The sequence below is a fragment of the Rhinolophus hipposideros genome (assembly GCF_964194185.1).
Source record: "Rhinolophus hipposideros genome assembly, chromosome: 14".
Lineage (NCBI taxonomy): Eukaryota > Metazoa > Chordata > Mammalia > Chiroptera > Rhinolophidae > Rhinolophus > Rhinolophus hipposideros.
The window spans coordinates 36,144,792-36,167,856 of record NC_138060.1 but is presented as its reverse complement, the minus strand read 5'-3'; the positions used below and the strand labels follow the sequence as shown (position 1 = coordinate 36,167,856).

Sequence of the window (23,065 nt, the reverse complement as noted above, 5' to 3'; positions counted from 1 at the left end):
CTTCCAAAATTCTCATCACCGCGTCTTTCCCTCACCACTAGGTTCTTCTACCTTCTTTCTGCTCTGTACTCCTTCATCCTCCTCCTCAGGATGCAAACTGCTTCTTCCTCTCCAATCCAACACCTGCAATTTTCTTTCTCTCCAATTGTTCTCTGGAACTCACTCTGAGGTTAACTCCTTAATTCCCAAATCCAAAGCCTTTTATTAAAATAACTTTTTATTATGGAAGTTTTAAAACATATTCAAAAGCAAGAGACTAGTACAATGAATCCCTATGTATTCATCACCCAGGGTCAAACAATTACGAACTCAAGGACTATTTTGTTTCACCTATTCTCCTCCCTTACAACTCCAATGGATTATTTTGAAACAAATTCCAGATGTCATTTCATCCATAAATATTTCAATATAGATCTCTAAAAGATAAGGATCCTTTTAAAGAACAAAACCACATTACCATGATCACAATCTAAAAAAAATAGTAATTCCTTAATATCAAACATCCAGTCAGTGTTCCAAATTCTATGGTCTCTTTCAAAGCAGAAGAGTTTTACTCTAGCCCTTCCTGCCACTATCTCCCCGCCACGCCAATCATCATTTCCCCCTATTTCTGTGCTTCCCTAATGCTCTGTGAGAAGTTCCTTTTCCCTTGCTGCTACACAGAAGGATGATCTGAGAGTCCTCCTCCGATAATCTTCTCACTATGGTTTAAACTAGGGGCTGGAAAACTATGGCCTGCACTGGCCACTTGTTTTTGTAAACAAAAGTTTTACTGTAACACAGCCTTGCACACTTACTTATTGCCTATGGCTGCTTTACAGCTATAATGGCAGAGTAGTTGCAACTGAGAACACAATGCTTGCAAACCTAAAATATTTACTATCTGGCCTTTTGAGAAAAAGTGCTGACCCCTGAAGCTATTACTAATAAGTTGGAGTTCCACAAACCTTGCCCTCTGGCAAGAATTCTGCTATCATCCAATTTTACAGATGTACCTATCATATCTAATTAGAAGTACCTCAGCCATTCGATTACAAAGTTTCAGAAACAAAAATGGATCACCTCGCTCTCTTCAATCCATCCTCCTCCCTGGACACTAGAGTGAAATTCTCAAGCTAATAAGCTTTTCACACAAGCAGTCTCCTGCTCTAAAAAACAACACAGCAATAACAAAAACAAGCAAACAAACGAAACCACAACCTTAAATATTCCCTAGCAATTTCTTTACCTGGCGGCATACAAGGCCTTTTATAACGGGGTCCAGCCTACTTTTTCAAACCCTGCCCATAACATAGTATCTAGGAGATTACACTGTGAATCCCTAAATACACCACTCTCTTCCATGCCTTTGCTCACTCTGTTCTCTCTGCCTCAACACACTTCTTGCTGCATTGTCTATCTTTCCACTATTAGGACCAAAAGTGTTTGTCACCAGTGTTGCATCAGCTGTAAAGTACTTGATTTTCTTTACTAGAAAAATCAAAACCCATACTATAAAGAGGTTTTGTCAATCAGAACCATTTCCAAATTAAGCTTTAACTTTCTCTCTTCAGCTGATGTATGCTGAATAAAGTTTAAATGGCTTGAACATAATCTCTCAGAAAACCAGTAACTTGAGAGGATTCTTGACATCTCTAAGGATGCCCCAAGATCAGGCAATGTTTTTATATTTAATAAATGAAGACGGAGATGAAGGTGGGAAGGTGAAGAAATCAATGGTTTAAAACCAGCTTCTCTATGGTTAAACATTACATTTGAACACAGGGAAATGGAGACTCATGTCAGTTCCTAGCCAAAATCAAGACTGGGCTTCTTTATAAAACTGAACCAGTGAGAACAGCGTGGAGTAAGATGAAATCTCTAATTGTGAAAAAGTACTGTTGAGAATAAAAGCATAATGTCCAAACCAACAACCAAAAGAATTTCTTGTAGCATGTAACTTAACACCACTTTGTTATGTTTTAGATTCAAACTACCCAAGAAGCTTTTAATAATAAAAATTCCAGTAAATAAAAAGGACAATATTTGCTAAAATAAATGCATGTATATAAAAGGCCCTATTAACTAATTTACTATCTCCATCAGGATTAGCTTTTAATTTATGATGAACTAACATGGCACAAACATTTTAATCTTTAATTATAGCTTCTCCTTATTTCAACAAACTCACCCAGTTGTTACCTATCTACTTTCATCTCCACACATTTCAAGGATAAAGCATCTCGACTGAAGATCCGTATGAATTCTGGGAGTCAACCTCCACCCAGTTCGGCGTTGTCTAAACCTATTTGATCAGTGATGTACAGCGCCTGAGCCCACAAGTCATGGTGGACTTTGCCAGCTGCCCTGTGCTCCATCACATATAGTTAAAAGCTGGCATGAAACATCTGTACAGCTGTTATTCTCTAGATGAGTTCGTAGCATGGCCTGAACTGCAGGTATTCTGTTTCTGTCTAAAAATCACGACACTCCCATCAATATCTGGGAACATTTTTATCAACAAGTGACTGCAAAGAGTGCACTGCTTATACTGTTTCCCCAAAAATAAGACCTAACCGGAAAATAAGCCCTGGCATGATTTTTCAGGATGACAATCCCCTGAACATAAGCCCTAATGAATCTTTTGGAGCAAAAATTAATACAAAATCCGGTCTTATTTTCGGGGAAACACAGTAGCTTTCTGACATCAAACTTAGCTCATTCAAAGTACAAAGAGTCAAATGTGCAGTGATTCCTTTGAATCCTCTTGTAAAAGGGAGCATTTCCTGGGTGGCCTAAATAAACCCAGAACACTGCATTTGCTGTCCCGAGTTCAGTCTGTTCCTTTTGAAAAAAAACTCAAATAACCAATTCTGCAATATCATGACAGGACTTAATAGTTTTCTGAAGTCCTTAGCTATATCCTTTCCTTCTGTAGATCAGAAAACCGTATTGTTCCATGCTGTGAAACTTTTGTTATGTATTATTTCTTCATATAGATAAGAGTTATGCCTCTTAGAAAACGGAGGGATTCTTTTTTGGAAACAGACTTTTAGAATTTAAAGGAACCTTAGAAACCACTTAGTACCTCACCCTTATGTTAATGAAATCTACATCCAGAGAAGTTAAGACACTTGCCAAGGTCAAATCCCTGGTAAATGAAAGCATCTGGCCATGCTTTCAACCCAGGCCATACTGTTTCTTGAGAAACAGATTACAGCAAAAATATAAAAATATCTAGCAAATCAGACAGACATCGTCATTACTCTGTAAATTCTAGATATAGCAGGTAGTATATAATCTTAAAATTACCTAGAGTGCTTTGTAAAGCTATACAAAAGGTGATCTAAACTAAGAAGGAAATAACTTGGTGTATTAGAAAATACGATGGAATTACTAATGACTTGTTTTTTATTCATTTAAAAAGATATTTCCTATTGAAGAAATTTTCTTTTTCCTTTTAAAATCAGAAACAAATTAAAAAGCAGTAATTATAGCAGGTGCTATAATTGTTAAAGATGAGGCTTAACAGAGATGTTAAGAAAGCTGTCTAGGCCACAGAGCTGCTGAGAAGCAAACCACACCTTTTAGCCACTCCCTAGACTGTCCCCAGATTACTCCTTAATTTTACTGACTGAGTTAAAAAAATGCTTCTTTGTAGAGTTAAAAGTGAGGCTATTATAGATGCCTACTATAAAAACAATTTTAAGCAACAAAACAACAAAATATAACCCAGAAACACCACCCTCCACGCTCTAGGCTTTATCTTGGAACGGACATTCATTTCGACTGATTTAAGAGGGATATACACATATATATTAAACAGAAATTATTTCCCTCTAGGTTTAATCACTAATTTTGAAACTTGTTTTACTAATATTAAAATTTTATTCCTTTGAATAATTCAACTAGTAAACAAAGTAACTTACTGAAAATGAAATTAAATTCAAAATGTGCAGGGCTGGACAGGAATTGTATCCTGAAGGCTGCACGTACCTTGTTTTTTGTCTCTGTTAGTCAGAAGAACGATGACCTAGAGGGAAGTTTTCTGACAGCGCGCAGGCACCCTCTCTGAACAGCGTGCAGGACTGGTCAAACAGCCCAAGGAGTCTTTGCTCTTTAAGAACGCCCCTGGTTTTTTAATCACCTTCAGACTTTGACAGGTAAAAATACTGCTGTACACATTTGGTATTTTAATGAAAGAACCCAAAATAAGAGAATCTCAGTAAATATGCAAAGGTGCTCTATCAATCACCCAATACCCCCCACTCCTTTTTTCATTTTTTCTACCAGGGATAATATTATCAAGGTAAGTGCCTATTTTCCTATTTTGAGGCCAAAGGGCAATGAGAATTTAAAGGGCATTGATGACTTTAAAGCAATGTTAGAAATGGCTATTAAAGTGTTAAGATAATACCTTAGAATATATGGGTTGTTTTAATTAGCCCAAACTTGTCAACAAGATTTTTAGATTATCCTTCATCCAGAAAGAAAAAAAATATTTTAAGTAGCTGAAGGAGCTATTTTCTGACTTTAATCTGAGCTTTGACATTGAAATAAATAAATGAATAAATAAATACATTCCAGACAACCGGAAAAAATTACTTCAGGTGTCCACCGTCAGGAATTTAAAGCTCAGTACAACAGCTGGCAGGAAAGCGGCCCCTTGCTCACTGTTAGGATGCGTCATCACCATCTGTGTCTTTCAAGTCCTTTGAGCCAGAGACCTAACATTTTCCCCTAAATAATGCACCAGGCATTTTCAGTTTTCTTTTTGTTTACTCTTCGTTTCATTCTTTTCTGATTTCTTTTCTTAAAAAACAAACAAAACTACAAATTGTATTAAGCATTGCTAGGATTCAACAGAAAACAACGTAGGCTGAACATTCTATGCTGAGGACAGAATAAAGTCATACCTCATGTCATTATTCATATTTATCTATAGCTGTTTCCTCCTCAATATTGAGAGTAAAAAAAAAGGGAAAACATTAGACCCCACGCCATTATCTATACTGTGTTTCCCCGAAAATAAGACCTAGCCAGACCATCAGCTCTAATGCGTCTTTTGGAGCAAAAATTAATATGTCCCAGTATTATTGTTATATTATACCAGGTATTATATTACACTATATTATATTAAAATAAGACTGGGTCTTAGGTTAATTTTTGCTCCAAAAGACGCAATAGAGCTGATGGTCTCGCTAGGTCTTATTTTTGGGGAAACACGGTAGATGCTTGACGACTGCGGTACACCCGAAGCTGAAGTTGAATAATATTGTATGTCAACTATAATTTAATGTATATAGTCATGGGATATGGAGTACAGCATAGGGAATAGAGTCAATGGAATTGTAATAGATGTATACAATGTCAGAGGGGCAATAGATTGGGGGCGGGGGGTTATCCTTTTGTGAGGGGTGAAATGTCTAACTAGTACATTGTTTTGTACACCTGAAACTAATTTAAAAAAAAGCATTTACTGAGCACAGGCATTTGAAAAGCTAGGCTCTAATTCAAGCTAGTCACTAAACCCCTCAAAAGGATCTGCTAACAAAGGTCTCTGACTTTGCAGGGCTTCTGGGAATATCCCATATGTCCTGTAAAATATGTAACAGAGTTCACACACTGTTAACTGTGTATAAATTCACAGAATTACTGTGAGGTATTTCATTCATATTTAATAATTAATTCATAAATTAAAAAAGTAAAACAATCTGATTCACACGAGGCACATCTCCCCAACTAAGGAAACCAAAGCTTTACAGCTCCAATATTTTGAGTCCTTGACAAGAGAAGGAAGAATAAACAAAGTTACCAAGCAACCAGTGATTTTAGAGGCCCAAGTAAGTAGGAATGAGTCCACAACAATCAAGCAGGGGGGAAAAATAGAGAGGTTCATAATCTCAATAAAATGAGGACCCACTCTACTGCCAATGCGTCCTGCTCAATTTCTAAACATCTCATCAAAGGTAAAGGCACCTAGCAGCTGTTTGCAATGGCCCATATTTGCAGGTAGGCGATAACAGTGTGGAAATGAAGATGTATCTTCACTGAGTGCACTTCACTGAGTGCCAGATGAGCTGGCACTCATCTGGTTTCCTTTGATAAAAGGTGCTTTGGTTCAATCACTGATCATAACACTATCCCAGAGCACCTGTGGACCACTGTTCACTTTCAAAGGGTTCCTAGTCAGAACACAGGCTGCACGTTTTATCAAATGACAAAAAGAAAACAGGCATATAAAGAAGTAAAATTATCATTTATGTTAGAACAAGAAACAGGAATGGATAAGAGGTGAAATTTGGAGTTTAGTTTAGCCTAGGTCACATGGATTCTGATAACCTATACTGAACAATTTCTACATAAAATATGTAAGGACTCAGTTACTTCATTCCACAGAGAGACAACCTCAACTAATTTTTGAAAAATTATTTTTATAATAACTAAATGTTTCCTGGAGATCATCTAGCCAGTGCTGAACTTATCATAAGCCATCTGATAGGCAGTAAAATATGAAAAAAACTACAGTATCAAAAATACCACCGCCCAGTCTAAATATGACCCAAAGTCAGAATTTCTGTCCGAGTTACAATTCAGTGTTGATTTCTACCAAATTAAATCCTTGGTTAAGTGTAAAAAAAAAATTTTGCCTTTGTAGAAGTCTCACTTACCCAGTACTGAGAGATAATGCCATGCTACTTAAGAGGCTTAAGGTTTATAATACTATTTCTTCTTCCAGATGCCAATAGGCTTGTAACAGTTACAAAACCATAAGCACAACAACCACTATCACAAATGGCATAAAATGTTTCTAATTTAACTGTTTCCTAGAACTGAGAGGAACCACCAATTACTAGACAATACACTCAAATGAACCCCTCAAAAGTACTGTTCAAGTATTTCACCATCAAACTGCATAGTCTTTGGTACTCAAAATAGAAGCAGGCCCAGCTCACAAGGAACCCAAGTAAAGTGAGCTTTCTCTTAGTCCCATTGCAAGAAGCATACATATCAGTTTATAAGCTGTAACCTGATGTGAATTCTTCACATACAACTAATTCAATGCAATTTAAAAACCAATCCAGTCAGTAACGTTAAAGATTAGAATTATGAATGAGAATAACAGTTATTTATCCTTTATCCACTGACTTGAAAAACTACTTCTTTCACAAGGAAAACAATAGGGAAAGAGAACACATTGTGCAGACCTACGTTTTGGCTGTGACATCCACATACTGTCCTGGGCGAAAGTGAGCAGCATAAAGAGGAGTACCTTTATAAAAACAAAACAAAACATCAATATGAAGTTTGTCTGCCCAGATACAACTTTACTAATCATAAACATCCAGGAAGCTTTCTAGATATCAGATTTCAAAAATGGTAGGAGATTCTCCTCTACAATTATTAGAAACACAACTATAAGATAATAAAATTGTTCAACAAACATGTTTTAATTGGCTGTACACGAGCTGAAGAACAATATGCCCCAGTAGGAGGGACAGTGCTGGAGGGAGCCACCAGACCACGCTGGCTGCCGGTGTGCCTTCACGGTGGCCAGCGAGGTGCTGGCTGAAATGGGCAGTTCCCAGACAGCAGTGCTCCTGCTGGCAGATACACAAATTTGACAATTCTTGGTTGTTTGGGTGAGTAACGATATACTGAATTAAGGTATATTTCCTATTTCATATAAAGAAAATAAAAAAAAGAATGACAAAAAATGTTGGGGTTAGATCAAATCTTTTTTTTTTACCCACTGGAGAAAAGTTATCCAAAATATTAATAGAAACTTGAATTATTTGAATATAGGTCCATTGTTTTCTGGGTAATAATTATGGTTTGCATGATATCCATATAAAGCCTGTATGTATCAGAATTTTAGTGGACTGGTCATTGTTCCAATAAAATGTTATCCTAGCATGTGCCCAGATATTTGGAATAGCAAAAAACTGCCATTATAGATACCCCTAATTTTATGTACTTAATGTTTCCAAAACTAGTTGTATGTAAATAAAAATCTTACTTTAAATGCACCTGGGAAATGTGTTATTTAAAGAAATTTTGTAACTCAAAGCTCTTCACAATATTCTGTTTATATAAATTTGGAATTAACACACTTATGTGAACTATTTAATTTGGCAATTAATTTTCAAAAATGTATAGGGAACTTATAATATGTACAGTTAGAAATACAAAAGTTTAAGACATGGCCTCTGACCTCAAGAATTTATTATCTAGGTGAAAAATAAATATTACATCACTAAATAATACTTTTTTTTTTTTTTAAAGCTGGAACCAATATAGTAGAGAACGTAATGAAAACCTAATTTTTGTTTGTTTAAAACAGGGAGGAAAGTGCTCTAGGATTTCAGAAAGTAGTATCCTTTAAAGTAGGACCTAACCTGGATTTCTATGGGCAGAGAAAAACCCTGAATTAAGAAAAAATAGGGCAGATTAAAAATGAAATTCTTTGAGGTTATTAAATGACCTGAATTGCTGATATTTGATTATCTTTTACCTATAACAACAACAATTTCACCTGGTTTGAGCTATAGCCGAAGTTAACGTGGACTTGCCTTTGTTTTGGGAGAGCTCCCACATTAAGGAACCAGAATGCTTCAATGTGCCACCCTGCCAGGCCCCAAGCTCCCAGATGGTAGAAGCTCCTTTATTTGGGAACTCTCGCCCTTTGTCTCTCTTCATCTGGCTATTGATTCATATCCTCTAGACACATATTTCCCATCACAGGGTGTTCATTCTCAGTCTTCATTTCTCCACTTACTAACCTCAGCTCCAAGGTTCTGATTTCATATCTATCTATACTCATTCCTAATGTGACCTCATCAAGCTTTGATATACGCCTTTAAATAAAGTTTATGCACTCTGATACTATCTATATATACAACTTTGGTCTGTGACTCGCCTCTAATCTCTAGGCTTATAAAATATCTTGCACATTTGACTTCTATCTGGATAACTGTGGTGTAGTTAACTAGTCAAAAAAAAAAAAAAAACAAAACCCAAAACAAAATATGTTAATCTCCGCCTCTAAAAAAAAAAGTTAACATGGACTTAATTTTTACATTTAGTTTAATTTCACTTAATTGCAAAACTTACATTTCAAAAAATACTTTTATTTCTAACTTATACCAAGGCTGACCTCACTGTCACTCCTATTAATACTGTCTATTGCAACCGTATTTTACTTCAACGAATTAAGATCAGATATTAAAATACCAAATTTTATAACATCCTTCTACTGTCTACTTGTTAGAACTCAAGTTCAAGAGATCAGAGAGCTTTTCTGAAGTTTAAGGATATAAAAATGCTGTTAATTATATGAATCAATATAATCATACTGCCAAATCTCACTTGAGATTCCATGGATTACGTAAAATACCTTGAATTTTTTTAGTAAGATCTTTACATTGAGATGCTATTGTCAGTCACTTTCCCATTTCATGCTATATTTTTTCAAATTCTATCTCAGCGAGACTCGAGCTATTCTCCACTTAATAAAATGCCAGCCTACAAACAGTAAACTTCACATTTTAAAAGTTAGTGTATTTATTTGGAGTGGCTTTTCCAAATGTGAAAATCTCTGTACATTAAAAACAAAAGCGTTTCTCCCTCTTTCATGGAAAACAAAGAGTTCTCTACAATTCTTTTCACTAAAAAAAGAAAAAGACTTGTTTGCCCCTAGTGATTAAATCAGATACCGTTTTATATTTTAAAATAAATGCGACTTTGTATTGTGGATTCAACTTTATTGAAAGGGCTGACATTAAACAAATCACGTATTTGGGTATTTATACCTCCCTCCTCTCCCCAACCTCAGATTACCTGGCTTAATTACAGCATTATCTGTAACGCGAAAGATTTTAACTTTCTGTTTTGGCGGCAATCCAAGTTCTTTGTAAAATTCCAAAATAGATGGAGATTTCTAGAGGAAAAGCAGCAGACATAACACATTAAATACTAAAGATGGAGTTTAATGCATAGAGATCTAAACCAAGTTATTCACACACCGGAAAACAAATCAAAGAGCACTCTGTTCTAACGAACAAAGAGCACCCTATATCCCTTATTTAAAAGAGGTAAGATTTTTATCTATAGTCCATTACACATCGGATCCAGCCAGTGAAAGTGGAGCTCAGATTCAGTACTTGGGAAAGACCTTTGTTATGTAAGCAAGAGAACAGAGTTCTGCTCATATCTAAATTTTCACCGGAGACTGTATGTATCAGAAACCCCAATTTTGGAAACTTCAACTCTGTCCACTCTGCACCGACTGCCAAGCAGCTAGTAGAAAACATGGTAGGTCACATTCCTCAAACCTCAAAATGAATCTTAAAGAGGCCTGGCCATCCCACATTTCCCTCCTCTGGTTAAATCCCTCTCACACTGCCCAAGGCAACTATGTCACATCCTCTTTTAAAACCTCCAGCACTGTTTCCTCCTCCTCCTTTTTTGAGCTGATCATGTTGCTTCGTATTTTATTGAAAAAACAGAAGACTCCAGAGCACTTTCCCACGTTCTCATCATCCAATCCATCTGCCTTCCACCCCATTCCAGTTCTCACGAGAAGCACACCGGGAGCTTTAGAGAATGCCACTGCCGAGCGCCCTCAGCCTGGAGACTGCAACTTCACTGGTCTCAGGCGGCATCCAGGCGTATTTCTGTTAAGCACTCCATCTAATTCCCATGTGAAACGGGCTGGGAATGGCAATGACAGATGAGCTGCCCACACTTTTATGAAAGCCAATCCTGCACCACGTGCTGATTCCCACTCCCTCTCGTCTACTCCCTGGCTTTGTTCCTGAAGTCGTCCCCACTGTCTTCCGAATCAGTAATTTCCCCCTTTTTACTGGAACTTTCCTATTAGTACACAAAGATGTCACAATAACCCGCACGTTAAAACAAAGCTTTTCCTTAGCCAGTCTCCTTTAGCTAATCTTTCTGCTCCTCCTTACAACACTTCTTCAAAGACTTGTGGAGACTCCTTTCTCTCTCCCCATTCTCTCAAACGCACGTAATCAGGTGCTTGCAGCCCCTAATACTCAATGGAAAGTGCTCGCCAAGATCACCAACATCTCCATGTGGTCAAATACACTGATCAATACACATTTTGTTGGCTCTATCCGCAATGCCTGGCACAGGTGACCACTCTCTCCTTGAAAACTCTCAGCTGACTCCCAATCACTACTCTCTTGGTTCCTTCCTATGCTACTGACGCCACATTTCTCACTTCAATCCCAAGTTTCCTCAGAACTATAAATTCATATGTCCAACTGCCAACTCAATATCTCACGTTGATGTCATACGGCAACTCAAGTTTAACATGTCTAAAATTGAACTTGACCCCCACTCACCCTTCCACCCCTCCCCCCCGGGCTGTGTTCCTCTTGTCTTCCAAATCTCAATAAATGGCAACTCCATACTGTTGTTGGACCAAAATCTTGTGGTCACCTTTGACTCTTCTTTCTCACATCATATGTCCCATCCATCAGCAATTCCTGCAGACTTTACTTAAAAATACTGCCCATATCAGCCACTTCTCACCCTTACCCCACCATTTTTTGCTGGGATTATTTCAATTGCCTCCTAACTAGTCTCCAAAGTTCCACACTCCTGACCCTTTGGCCTGTTCTCCATTCACAGGCTGGCATGTTCTTTTTAAAACTCAAGCTATATCACGTATCTACAATGGCTTTCATCTCATGCAGAATCAAGTCTTAAGTCCTTACCATGGTTTACAAGGTTCTATACAACCTGACCTCATCTACTGCTCTTCTCTTGGCTCACTCTGCTTCAGGCACAATCCACTCATTACTAGTCCATGAACACATTAAACAATGGCCTAAGGCCCTTTGCACATACTGTTCCCCCTGCCTGAAATGCTTTTCTGCCAGAGTTTTGCATGAATTTTTCCTACTTTATTCAGGTTTCCATCTAAACATCAACTTTCCCTGATTACTCTTCCTTCCACCCCTGCCTTTATCTTTGTTTTGAATATCCTTGAATAGAAAACTTTATGCACATGTTACTTCCTTACCACAATGTCCTGGGTCTTTTGTTTTTTTGTTTTGTTTTTTTTTTCTAATTAAGCCTCTTGATTGCTCTAAGACTTGCCAAAAAGTTGTATTACTTATATTTCCTAACGTGAAGAGTATCTCTTTCGTGAGAATATAACCAACACAGATACATCTATCTTCCTACTGTTCCCTCTTCCTCAACTTCTTCTCTTATCATAAACGAAGCACCTGCTGACCCCAATGAGCCGTGGTACTCTATATACATGTATCTCAGTTATTGTCCACATTACCTTACACTTATCAAAGCGTACGTGTCTGTTTGCTTCTTGGCCTGTGAACATCTGGATGGAAGGGCCTATTTTATTCACCTGTGTCTGTCCCTTTTAGAGCTGAGGACAGTAGCACGTTAGACACTGCCAAAGTGAGCTAAATAAATGAAAAGACACAGAAGATGGGAGACAGACATCCCTCTGGGTGGGAAGTCCTGGTTTGTCTCTCCCAGTCACCCCACCTTTCCACTCTTACTGCTGCTACATGGGTTAATGGCACACAAACTTACTGAGTGTGTGGCCTGACAAGTGTGTGGCCGCTATCTTCAATCTAGTTGTTAAAAAACTATACCCCTAAAAGAAACAAAACAATAAATATGATAAACTTATCTATAAGAAACTCAACTATAAAACCAAATTGACCGCAATTTGTAATTAAAAAAAGCAAGAATAGCAACAGAAAACCCTTAACCAGCTCAGGATGAAACAGATGATGTCCTGATAACAAAGCATCATCCTCCCCAAAACCCAATGGAGTCTATGCACAGCCAGACTTACGTGCAGAGTGTAACATCTGATTATGCAGCAAACTTCAGGTTATTGCTAATTTCAGTTTAAAATGTGAACTGTTGGTGACCCTTTATAACTTACTGCCTTTAGTGGACATGAAACTGGGTGGCACTGGCCTGCAAGCACAGAATTTTAATTTTTGGATCAGTAAGTCCACAATTCCTTGAGAATCTCCCTAGGGCCCTCAAGTGGGACCGTGCAACAAATGCTGAACAGCTCTGCTTTGGATGTCCACAAAAGTTTGTTCTGTACCTCATACGAGTTCCCTCAAGAAGCTATCCTTTCCTCCAGAGTGATAACATAAATTCATCCCAGGCATTCTCTGTGGTTTCACTTCCCACATGCTGAAAGCTAAGATTAACAATTCAACACCACTTTACCAAGGCCCTTGCTTTTCATCTTTAATTACACTTCTTCCACAACAAAAGCAAACACAAAAGTTTTATTTAAAAATGTGGCTCCTTGAAATTATTTTCCTGATACATCAGATTGAGGTTTACTAAATTTAGAACAGCTTCAATTTTATTTTTGACATTCACATATTCTACCTGCTAATTTAAAAAGCAAGCTATTTTATTATCAATTTTTAAGTATGCCTGGAAGCTTCTGAGAAAATTCCTTTACTTTTTTAGTAATACAAAATAGACAACATAAAGATCTTGACCTAAATAACTAGAGTGAGACATGAAAAGAAAAAATGTAATACATACTTGATTATCTTCCAGTTTCACTAAAATTGAATACTTTAACATTTTCCTTTTGAAATCAAAATATCATAAAACTAATTAGGTATTAGTCATGAGAAAAACCAAATGCTCAAGCTGAGTTGAAACCTGCAGCAGTATAACAGAGGTGGTTTTTTAAAACTTCCAAATAAATAATTTCAAAGGGCAATTTAGAAGACTGACAGCAATGTCACAGTTGAATGACCCCATCTATGAGAATGCAGTTTCCCCCCTCTTCAAAGTTCCTTGCAATTATCTTTCTCACAGTGAAAATGCTCCTCTGCTCCTAAGATGAACTGATCTAATCAATTTTAAGGCCGTTTAACTTCTTTTTCAAAAAAACTGTGTATCACATCAGTTTTTATTTATAAGGTACAAAAATAGCAAAAGCAAAGTAGTCTAATTTCTTGGCAGCATAAATCACTTACCGATTAAAAAAATAATAGTTCTACAGTTCTAGCTCTATTATAAATAAAACTGATTTAACCAATTTACTTCAGAATGCTTCACTATTGGATATTTTATATTCATAGGTCTTTCTCTCTCTTGTTAAAAAGCCCACTGTAATCAATCTACTTATAGTTTCCTAAGGGTTACAACATGCTATCGGAAGTTTTATATTCTGTTTTGAAATCTTTTTCCTTTCTGAATCAAAATGCTTTCCTTATAAATAATTCTAAAACTTCATTTTCACATACAGTTCTAAAGAAACGTCAATCAAAGACAAAGCTTTTTCTTAATATTATAATACATGTCCTCTGGACCTAGAAAATTTATATCCTGAACAATAAGAGAGGCCTCGGTAGCACGATCTATGCTACACTAGAGAAGCGAATAGTTTTAAAAGTTTATGTACATTAAGTGGGTTAAAATCCACCACAACATAAGAATACAGCATCCAAAGCACCTGTTGTGCCGTATATTTATTGAAGAAATAACACTTAAAATACATAGATTAGTCTTAAGCATGAAAGGGCAGAACTATCACTTCTGTAATATTTTAGATATTAGTATTATGTTAATAAAATTTTATCTATTAGATATCTTTATCACTAAGCAATACAGAATAAATTGAGCTGGCAAGTACATTTTTCCTCCAGAACTTTTGCTTTTTCTTGAAAACAAAAATATTAGAGACCGATGTGAGCATTTATAACTGGGAGAGAATTTAGAGACCATCAAGTCCAATTCCCTGTTTTCATGGGTGAGACAATGGATGTTCAAAAAGGAGGAGTGAAGGAGCTAATGGTAGAAACCAGGATTAGAACTCAGCTCTTCTGATCCCACATCCACTTGTTTTTCTACTGTCTCATAGTTGTGAGGAACGTTGACAGATCTGTTGAAGTAGAATGGATTATTCCAACGTGATGCTTGACTTACAAGCATTAAGGCCATAGTCATGAACTTACACATTTGGTAATGAAAATGATGATGGTGCAAGTCATAACAAAAACACAGCAATATAATCAATTAGAAAACAGCGGCATCTATCAAACCACAGAACTATTCACATGATTCACATGAAGGCTGGCACATATTTACACAGCTAAAGATTCAAACATTTGACATTTAAAAAAAATTCCCATAAATATATCACTGTGCTTTTAATTACTGTGGAATCATTTGAACCCTGAAATTATTAGTCAATAAACTGTCAAAAATTAATAGCAGGAGTTATTGCAATAAAGTTTTAATGAAAAACAAACTACACTACCATAATATGCAAAAATAGCTAACTTCTCTAATACTTCTGAGACGGGCTTAAATGGTCTATAATCCTACTAAGCTACAGGACTCCGATTTCAACCACCGCCCATTTGATGATCAGTATATACCACTATTTACAGGAAAATTCCACCTGGATTTTCTCTAAACACCTCAGACACATCTTTCCTCCAATGTTTCCTTTTCCTTGTCCCTATTCCAGGTGACAGCATAAGTTTCAACCCGGTTGCTGAGTTAGAAACCGTCCTATGCCTAAGCCCTCACCACACACTCACACTCACCCAGTCCTCTGTACATCCTTGCTCCTTCCAAGCCCAATGCAACCGCCCTGGTTCAAAAGCCCTTATCAACTCTCTATTAGTGCTTATAACAGCCTCTTAAACGTCCTCCCTGCGTCCAGATTCTTATGAGTCAACCAAGATAACAATTTGACCACGTTACTACCCTGGTTAAAGAATTCTGAAGACTCCTTGGAGTCTATGGAATGAAGTCTAAATTCCTTTACCTTCTATGCTGACAGATGTACCTTTACCACCTTCCTCCACTGGCCCCACACCTACACACTAAGACCGAGACACAACACACTTCTCTTTCCAAGCATACACAGTCTTCCACGTGTCTCTGCTTGTGCAGAGACCGTTCCCTCTGGCATGCTTTCAATACATTCTCCTTTCTGGTCTCTTCCCCGTGAAACCTTCGAGGATCTGCCCAATCAGAATTGGCCACCCCCCATTTTGTGCTTGTTGCATTTATATATTGAGATGGCTGATTTATTTGTCCATCTTCCCCACTAGCCTATGAGTTTCCAAAGGGTGGATATCAAGACAGTTAAGAAAATTAGGCTCTGGAGCCTGCTTGTCACTCTACCTCTCACCAGTGGGTGGCCCTGAATGAGTTACTTACCCTCTTTAGCCTCAGAGGCTGAAAAGATTACATAAGATAATAAATGTAAAGGCTTAATACTTATATACCTGGCATGTAGTATGTGCTCAATAAAGGTTAACTATGACCAGGAAACAGGAGGCACACAATAAGTACCTGCTAGTTTTGACAGTTGCATAATACAGGTGGTATCTTAATTAATTTCCATCCATGTTCATTTCATAAACAATTTGCAATGGAAAGATGTTTTAGAGATAAGCAACATTTTAGTAAACTTAAAGGTGTTTCAGTACCCATTAGTAAAAACCATTACCATTTCTAGAAAGGTATTCTCTGCATTCTCTGCTTTTATTCATCTAATAAAGGATACTAATTGCCCAGAGTTTTCAAATTTAAACTACAAACTCAGCATTCTATTAGTATTCTACTTGGCAAAAATACTTCATTTAAAAAAATCTGATGTGGGTTTATTATATACAGCTTTTCCCCAAACACTGAAAGTTCCTTCTAATATATACAAAATTAACCCTCACATACTGTTGGCGTTGGTGTCAGTTGTTGAAACCATTTAGAAAAAGTGAAATTAAATATGAAACAACAATATCACAAAAACAGGTACCATCTATTGAGTGTCTGCTACATGCCAGGCACATTTGAAAAATCTCATGTAAGCCTGGTAACTAAGGCTTACATTTGAAAAAATCTTATGTAAGCAGTATTTTTATCCCCGTTTTACAGGTGGGCAAATACTGCAGCTTACGGTATAAAATTACTTGTTCCAGATAGTGAGGGGAAGTACTGGAACAAACTTAGTCTCTCAAACTCCTGGGCTCAATGGCTCTACCAGACTGCCTCTCCCAAATCCACAATTTACCTCACGGACAAATGCAAGTTTATGGCTATGGAATATGCTCAAAACTCAAAGAATTCAGACCTGAAACAAATGAAATGACTATTCTAGGAATGAAAACACATCCTTACATGGAAACGGGATACAGTTTTTCCTCCTACAGTTAGGGCTGCCGTTTTTCCATTATAGTTTTCCTTTGGAGTATATTTTAGGACATGACAGTCTTGTACCTAAAAAACAAACATTAAAAAAAACTAAGTCTGTGACAAGATACATTTTTATGTTACACACCAGTCACACTGAGGCCCTGGGACAATTAGGAATTCCCTAAATTTACTTACAATTCCTCTAATATCAACTATAATCTTAAAATACAGATAACCTCCAAAAAAAGTGTCAAATACAGCACATTTTAAAAAGTGCATAAAACACAAATGTACAACAAATCGAGTTTTTATAAAGAAAATATGCATGTAACCACTACCACCCACGTCAAGAAGCAGAATCCCCAAAACGTCTGTGTGCCTCTTCCCAATTACTCCCCACCACCACCCCCCAGTTTTTTAAAACTCCTAGAACAGTGGCTCTCCAGGTGTGGTCCACAGACAAGCAGCATCAGCCTCCCCTGGGACTTGGTGGAAAGGCAAGTTCTCAGGCCTCAGCACAGACCTACTCCATCAGAACCTCTGTGTTTTACAAGCCCTCCGGTGAGACTGAGGCACACTGAAGTCGGAGATGCACTGCCCCAGAAATAACTACTACTCTTGACATTTACAGTAGTCACTTACTTACTTTTCTTTGTAATTACTATCTTTGAAAGTATTGCTATATAATGTAGTTTAGGGTTGCCTGCTTTAAACTTTATGTAAATGGAATCAGATTGTAAGTACTCTTCCGTGTCTTACTTCCCTCACAAGATTCTATTTGTAAGGCTCATCCACATTGTTGTGTGCGGCTCCACTGTTCATTCTCATTGCTGGCCAGCATTCTCTCATGTGAATATACCACAATAAACATTTGGGTTATTTCTAGCTTGGGAGTATTAGGAGTAATACTGCTACAACCCTTGTAGTACAGTTATGGTGCACACCTGTTCAAGGTTTCTAGTAACACCCATGAATGGAATTGCTAGACTACAAGGTTCATTTATCTCCACTTTACCACACAATGCTAAATTGTTTTCTGAAGTGGTCATACCAGTTTACAATCTCACCAGTCATTCCTGAAAGCTCCTAAAATTCCTTAGAGTTCTAGAAACTATAATCCTATCGTTGACCAGAGCCAATACAAATTTACTAAGGGTTTACAGCAGGGGTGTCCAAACTTTTTTCAACGTTTTTTACCAAGGGCCATATCCAGTAAAATACACAAACAGCCGGGCCACTCACTCGAGGTGAAGTACGTATTGCCTCACCTGGTTTATTTAAGTAAACTAAATATATTTTTGGAATTTGCTGCGGGCCAATAAAAAATGGATCGCGGGCCGCAGTTGGCCCGCAGGCTGCAGTTTGGACACCCCTGGTTTACAGGCTCCCTGTGCCTATCAGCAGTCTAAGCACTTATGTGCATGAGCTCTCATTTTAATGACCACCACCTGCCTAATCACTTTTCTAAGGCTGGGCCCCAAAGATAACCTGAGTTGTCCAAAGTGATCTGGGGAACGACGGCATCCTAACTTTATCAGTGATCTTTCTACAACAATAATGAGAAAGACAACAGCAGCTAACATTCACTGGACATTTACCATTTTTTACGTCAAAGTCCTTGACATTCATCATTTTGTACATGCCTCACAATAACTTTTTGAGGTATGTCATAACTATCTCTTCTACAGATGAGGCACAGTGCTCCAAAGAACACAGCTAGAAAGTGGCAGAACCAAGACTTGAAATCAGATATTCTAGTCCCAGGGCCCACATTTTTAACCATGAGAGGAGTCTACCTTACCTCAGGGAACAAAATGCTGCTTCCCCAGACAAGAGTGTTACATTCTGAGTTAGCAAAGAGATTAAAATTATGATTTGGAGTTGAAAGAACTCCATAAATGAAAATACAATGGAACTGAGATTTTTTTCTGATTATGAATTAAACTAGATCTGTAAGAAGCTAGGTTACAATCTTTTTTTATTAATTGCCCCAGTAATCCCATGCCAGTATCGAGAAGGCCACCACTCAGGCAAGAGTGAGAACATTTACTGAAACCATCAGAAGTATTCTATTAGTATTTATGTTCAAATTACCCTATTATTCACCACACAGTTACATGTTTCAGGACACAAATGTCACCCATTTAGGTTTGCACAAACAGATCATGGCACACACACAGATCTGTTACATCTCCTGTTTTTTACCTGAAGTAATGTGGCCACGTGCTTTTTACCATCTTTGGTCCATAAAGGCATCATGCCCAGCTTCAATGCGACGAGGCCTACTCTAGAGGAACCTGGCAATCAAAAAGAAATGAATGTTAACACAAGCTTTTTCAACATTTGCCAACAGGATGCAATAGTATTGTGGTATCAATATAAGAAACATGCACATAACATGCTGATATAGAGTAAAACACAACTCTCTTACAGATGTAAGTACCTTCAACTATGCCTGAAATAAGATACTGGTAGTCAATAAATCTCCATAAAATGAAATATAGGAGAACTGTACAAAATAAAGAAAACAGTTAAAGAGATATATTCTGGTTTTAAAATGTTTTAATAGAGGGCATAATAAATCCATGATGATTCTTTGCTTTCCTAGTATCAATTCATATCCAACTCCATTAATTAGAAAACATCTACCACTCAAATTCTAAGTTAGCTGGTGTTGTAGCCATGACACAAGTGGTCATATTGCTAAAATATGTTGGCCTCCATCATGACACTTAGTCTTGCTGCATAAATTGATAAAGTTGCTCCACTAAAAACTTCTGGCCACTATACAATTCAATTTTGACAATAAGCCCCCACCAGAGACCACATTCTCAACAGGAAAGGCCTTATTCTTCTTGGTCTGTCTACACATGGGTTCAGCACTCTATTGGGTACAAAGAGCTGATTCTGGGGTTATGTGGGCAAACCAGGAATGCCAGAACATCCCAAATGAAAACATCTGTGTGACACATTACAATTTAGAACACACTCTTCCAGCTTTCCTTCCCTGGCTTATTTTTATGTTCTTTTTTTTTGTCTGAAGGAAACAAGAAAACGTATGCGGAATGATTCTCCTTTCACATACAAAAGAGCTTCTTTAGGAAGCCTTGCTTATCATCAGACGTTCACTAACAGTAGAATAGGATGCTGGAAACAAATGTGCAAACCAAACCACAGCGACACAAACTCACTTAAGACCCACGTGAAAAATAAATTCGGGAGATGATAAATTTATCAAGCAGTCACTATAATTTTGAATGTGCCAGCCACAAAGCAGTCAGGAAAACTCATCATATACAAAACAACCACCTGGTTCCCAAGGATGTAGAGGCCACGGTTCATCTTTCAGAGGACACAGTTTACTTGCTAACTGGGCTTTAGTTTCATCAGAGTCCAACTGCTTAACAAACGGGACATTTTCTTCAGAAAGATGCTCATCCCACCAAGTACTACTCTTGTCATGGAGACTCCTAACCAAAAGCCAGATGTCTGTTCTGTGAAAACAAAAATTAGAAAACAAATCAAGTTTCCCTATTTATATTACAGGGAAGGGGAAGGGCAGTCACATGAATTGGAAAGTGTCCTCAGGACTTTAGGAAAGGGTTTGAAATGTTGTACAAGTTGTTTTCTCCTCATTTTTCCTTATGATAATAACGGGGCTCACATTTTAACTGTTAATGGTTACCCTGGAGGAAAAGTTCTTCATCTCCCCCTCTGGGATAAACAGTTTTCTAACAAAGCAGTCCTTCCTAGACATAGGAGAAGCCATGACCCATCTGAACGTGGATCTTACCAGTTCATACCCAGTGGAAACGGCAGAATACGGAAAGCTGATCTTTCTCCGATAAAGCTCACTTCTCTGAAACAGTGTGGCCTAGGCTCAGAGCGGTAAAGCAACTGGATGTGCAAATTTAAAAGTCCCGTGAAAGACGTGATCTCTGATCAGCTGAACACACCAAGAAAAGACCTTAGGGTCCGGAAGGAGATCATTTTTGCACTAGTGTCAGAAAAGCAAAGCTTTCTGTAGTCTATCCCTCTGTGGTAGTCAGGAAAATTCGGGTTAGAGTCCCAGTTTTGCACTCATTAGGGGAGTGACCTTGGGCAAGTGACTTCTCTCCAAACCTCCGTTTTATCTGCAAAACGGAACGACGCTAGTAGGAAACAACAACAGCGTCTGTAACACAGATAATGACAGTTCTCTCAAGCGGGGATACATGAGCTAAGACGCCTAACATACTCCACAGAGCACCTCGTACACAGAAAACGCTAACTGGCAGTTGTTATTATTCCTGTCGGTAAAGCTCCCTGCCAGTCGCTGCCTCATAAGCATTACAAGCAAACACAATCACCCCTTCGGGTCTTTAAAGGGCAGTTCCTTAGAGTAGAGCCCCTCGTGCCTCCGTACCTCAGGGCCGGACACACACACAGCCCCTTCCTCCTGCACCCAGGGCAGACCCACCCGCGCCGGGGCATGCCCCTGCTCAAAGCCGCAGCTCTGCTGGGCCTACACAGGCACACACTGTCTCTCGCCCATACCCACCTGTTCCCCGAGCCTTGGGAAGCACCCAGGTGCCAAGCGCCGCGGCCCAGGATCTGGGCGCCGGTCTGAGCCAGTCGTCTCCAACTAAGCATGGAGGGGCCGGAGAGAGCTGGGGTCGCTACACTTCCGGGGACCCCCCCCACTCCGTTTTCACCGCGTCCCCCCGCTGCCGTCACGCGTCCGCCGCTACCCTTCCAGAGCCTTCCCGCGGGCTGCCCGCTGATGCGCTCCGGGACGGAAAGAGAGCTACTGGACTCACTTCCGGTCCGGTCCGCAATGAGCTCCGGGCACCGTGGTGAGCCCCCGGAACTAGAGTTCTGCCTCCAGAATAGTCCTACATTGGATGCAGGTTGGGGCAGGGAGTGTGGGGAAGGGCTTGCTTCTCCAGGGGCGTTGGGGGGAAAAAGGGATGTTCGGAGTTTAACCTTGAGAGGCGAACTAGGGACAGGCTTTTAAGGAAGCGAAATCACATCTAAATAATGCCTGCTGTCAGGTAGCTCATTGTATTAAGCAGGGCTTGATACTCTTATATTGGTTTATGTTCAAAACAACCCTGAAAGGAAGTCTTTATGTTATAAATGAGGGAACACTGGGAATTTTGGTGTTGGTCTAAAATAGCACATCTGGCAGGTGGGTGGAGCCAGCACTGAAACAGGTCTGGCATGTATTAACAATAGAATATGGCCAAGGTTATGATGTGTGACATCTAGGGCTGGGTCATAAAAGGTATTGATACTTCAGTCTTGGTCTCTTAGATTGCTCCCTAGGGGGAAAGTCAGCGGTCACTCCAACAGCCCTGTAGAGAGTTCCATGTGAAGAGGAATCAACTTTCCAGCCAAGAGTGAACCACTTAGGTAGTGGATCCTCCAGGCCTAGGCAACCCGTCTTATGATTGCAACTCATGAAAGACCTTGAGCCTGAACAAGCCAGCTAAGGAACTCACGGGTTCCTAACCAGAAGATACTGCCAAAGGGAATAAGTGATTACTCTTATTTTGAGTCACTACGTTTTAGGATGATTTGTGATACAGCAATAGGTAGCTAATACACCTTGTGTACAAATAAATCCTTGTCCTGGGTTTCAGATCCAGCCTAATCATGTGAGTGCCCTGAGCATTCAGTCTGCTGCTCCCAAAGTCTGTTTCCTTAATTGCCAAATGGATGTTTGTAGAAATTCAGGAATAAGAACTTAAAAGTTTAGCTATTTTAACACCCTCTTTTTATTAGAGATCTGGCTAGTCTGGCTTAAAAATTCCAGGCAGTGGTCAATTCCTGGTTACTACTTGGACTTCAGTAGACTCAAAAACTTTGCTTTGCTTCCAATTTCACCAACTGCTATTGCGGTTAC

The 23,065-nt window shown here is 38.6% G+C and overlaps 1 protein-coding gene across 1 annotated transcript in view; it reads right to left on the bottom strand.

The window, feature by feature from the left end:
* Positions 1-21,985, bottom strand: part of MRPL3 (mitochondrial ribosomal protein L3) — a 34,756-nt gene extending 12,771 nt beyond the window's left edge. The window contains exons 1-6 of the mRNA XM_081072810.1: positions 21,719-21,985; positions 20,488-20,672; positions 19,384-19,475; positions 17,164-17,262; positions 9,820-9,919; positions 7,192-7,252 (exon numbers count right to left, since the gene is read on the bottom strand). Coding sequence (XP_080928936.1) covers positions 7,192-7,252; positions 9,820-9,919; positions 17,164-17,262; positions 19,384-19,475; positions 20,488-20,672; positions 21,719-21,810 — 629 coding nt within the window. The 5' untranslated portion in view covers positions 21,811-21,985. The remainder of the gene's footprint in view (positions 1-7,191; positions 7,253-9,819; positions 9,920-17,163; positions 17,263-19,383; positions 19,476-20,487; positions 20,673-21,718) is intronic.
* Positions 21,986-23,065: the final 1,080 nt, after the last annotated feature.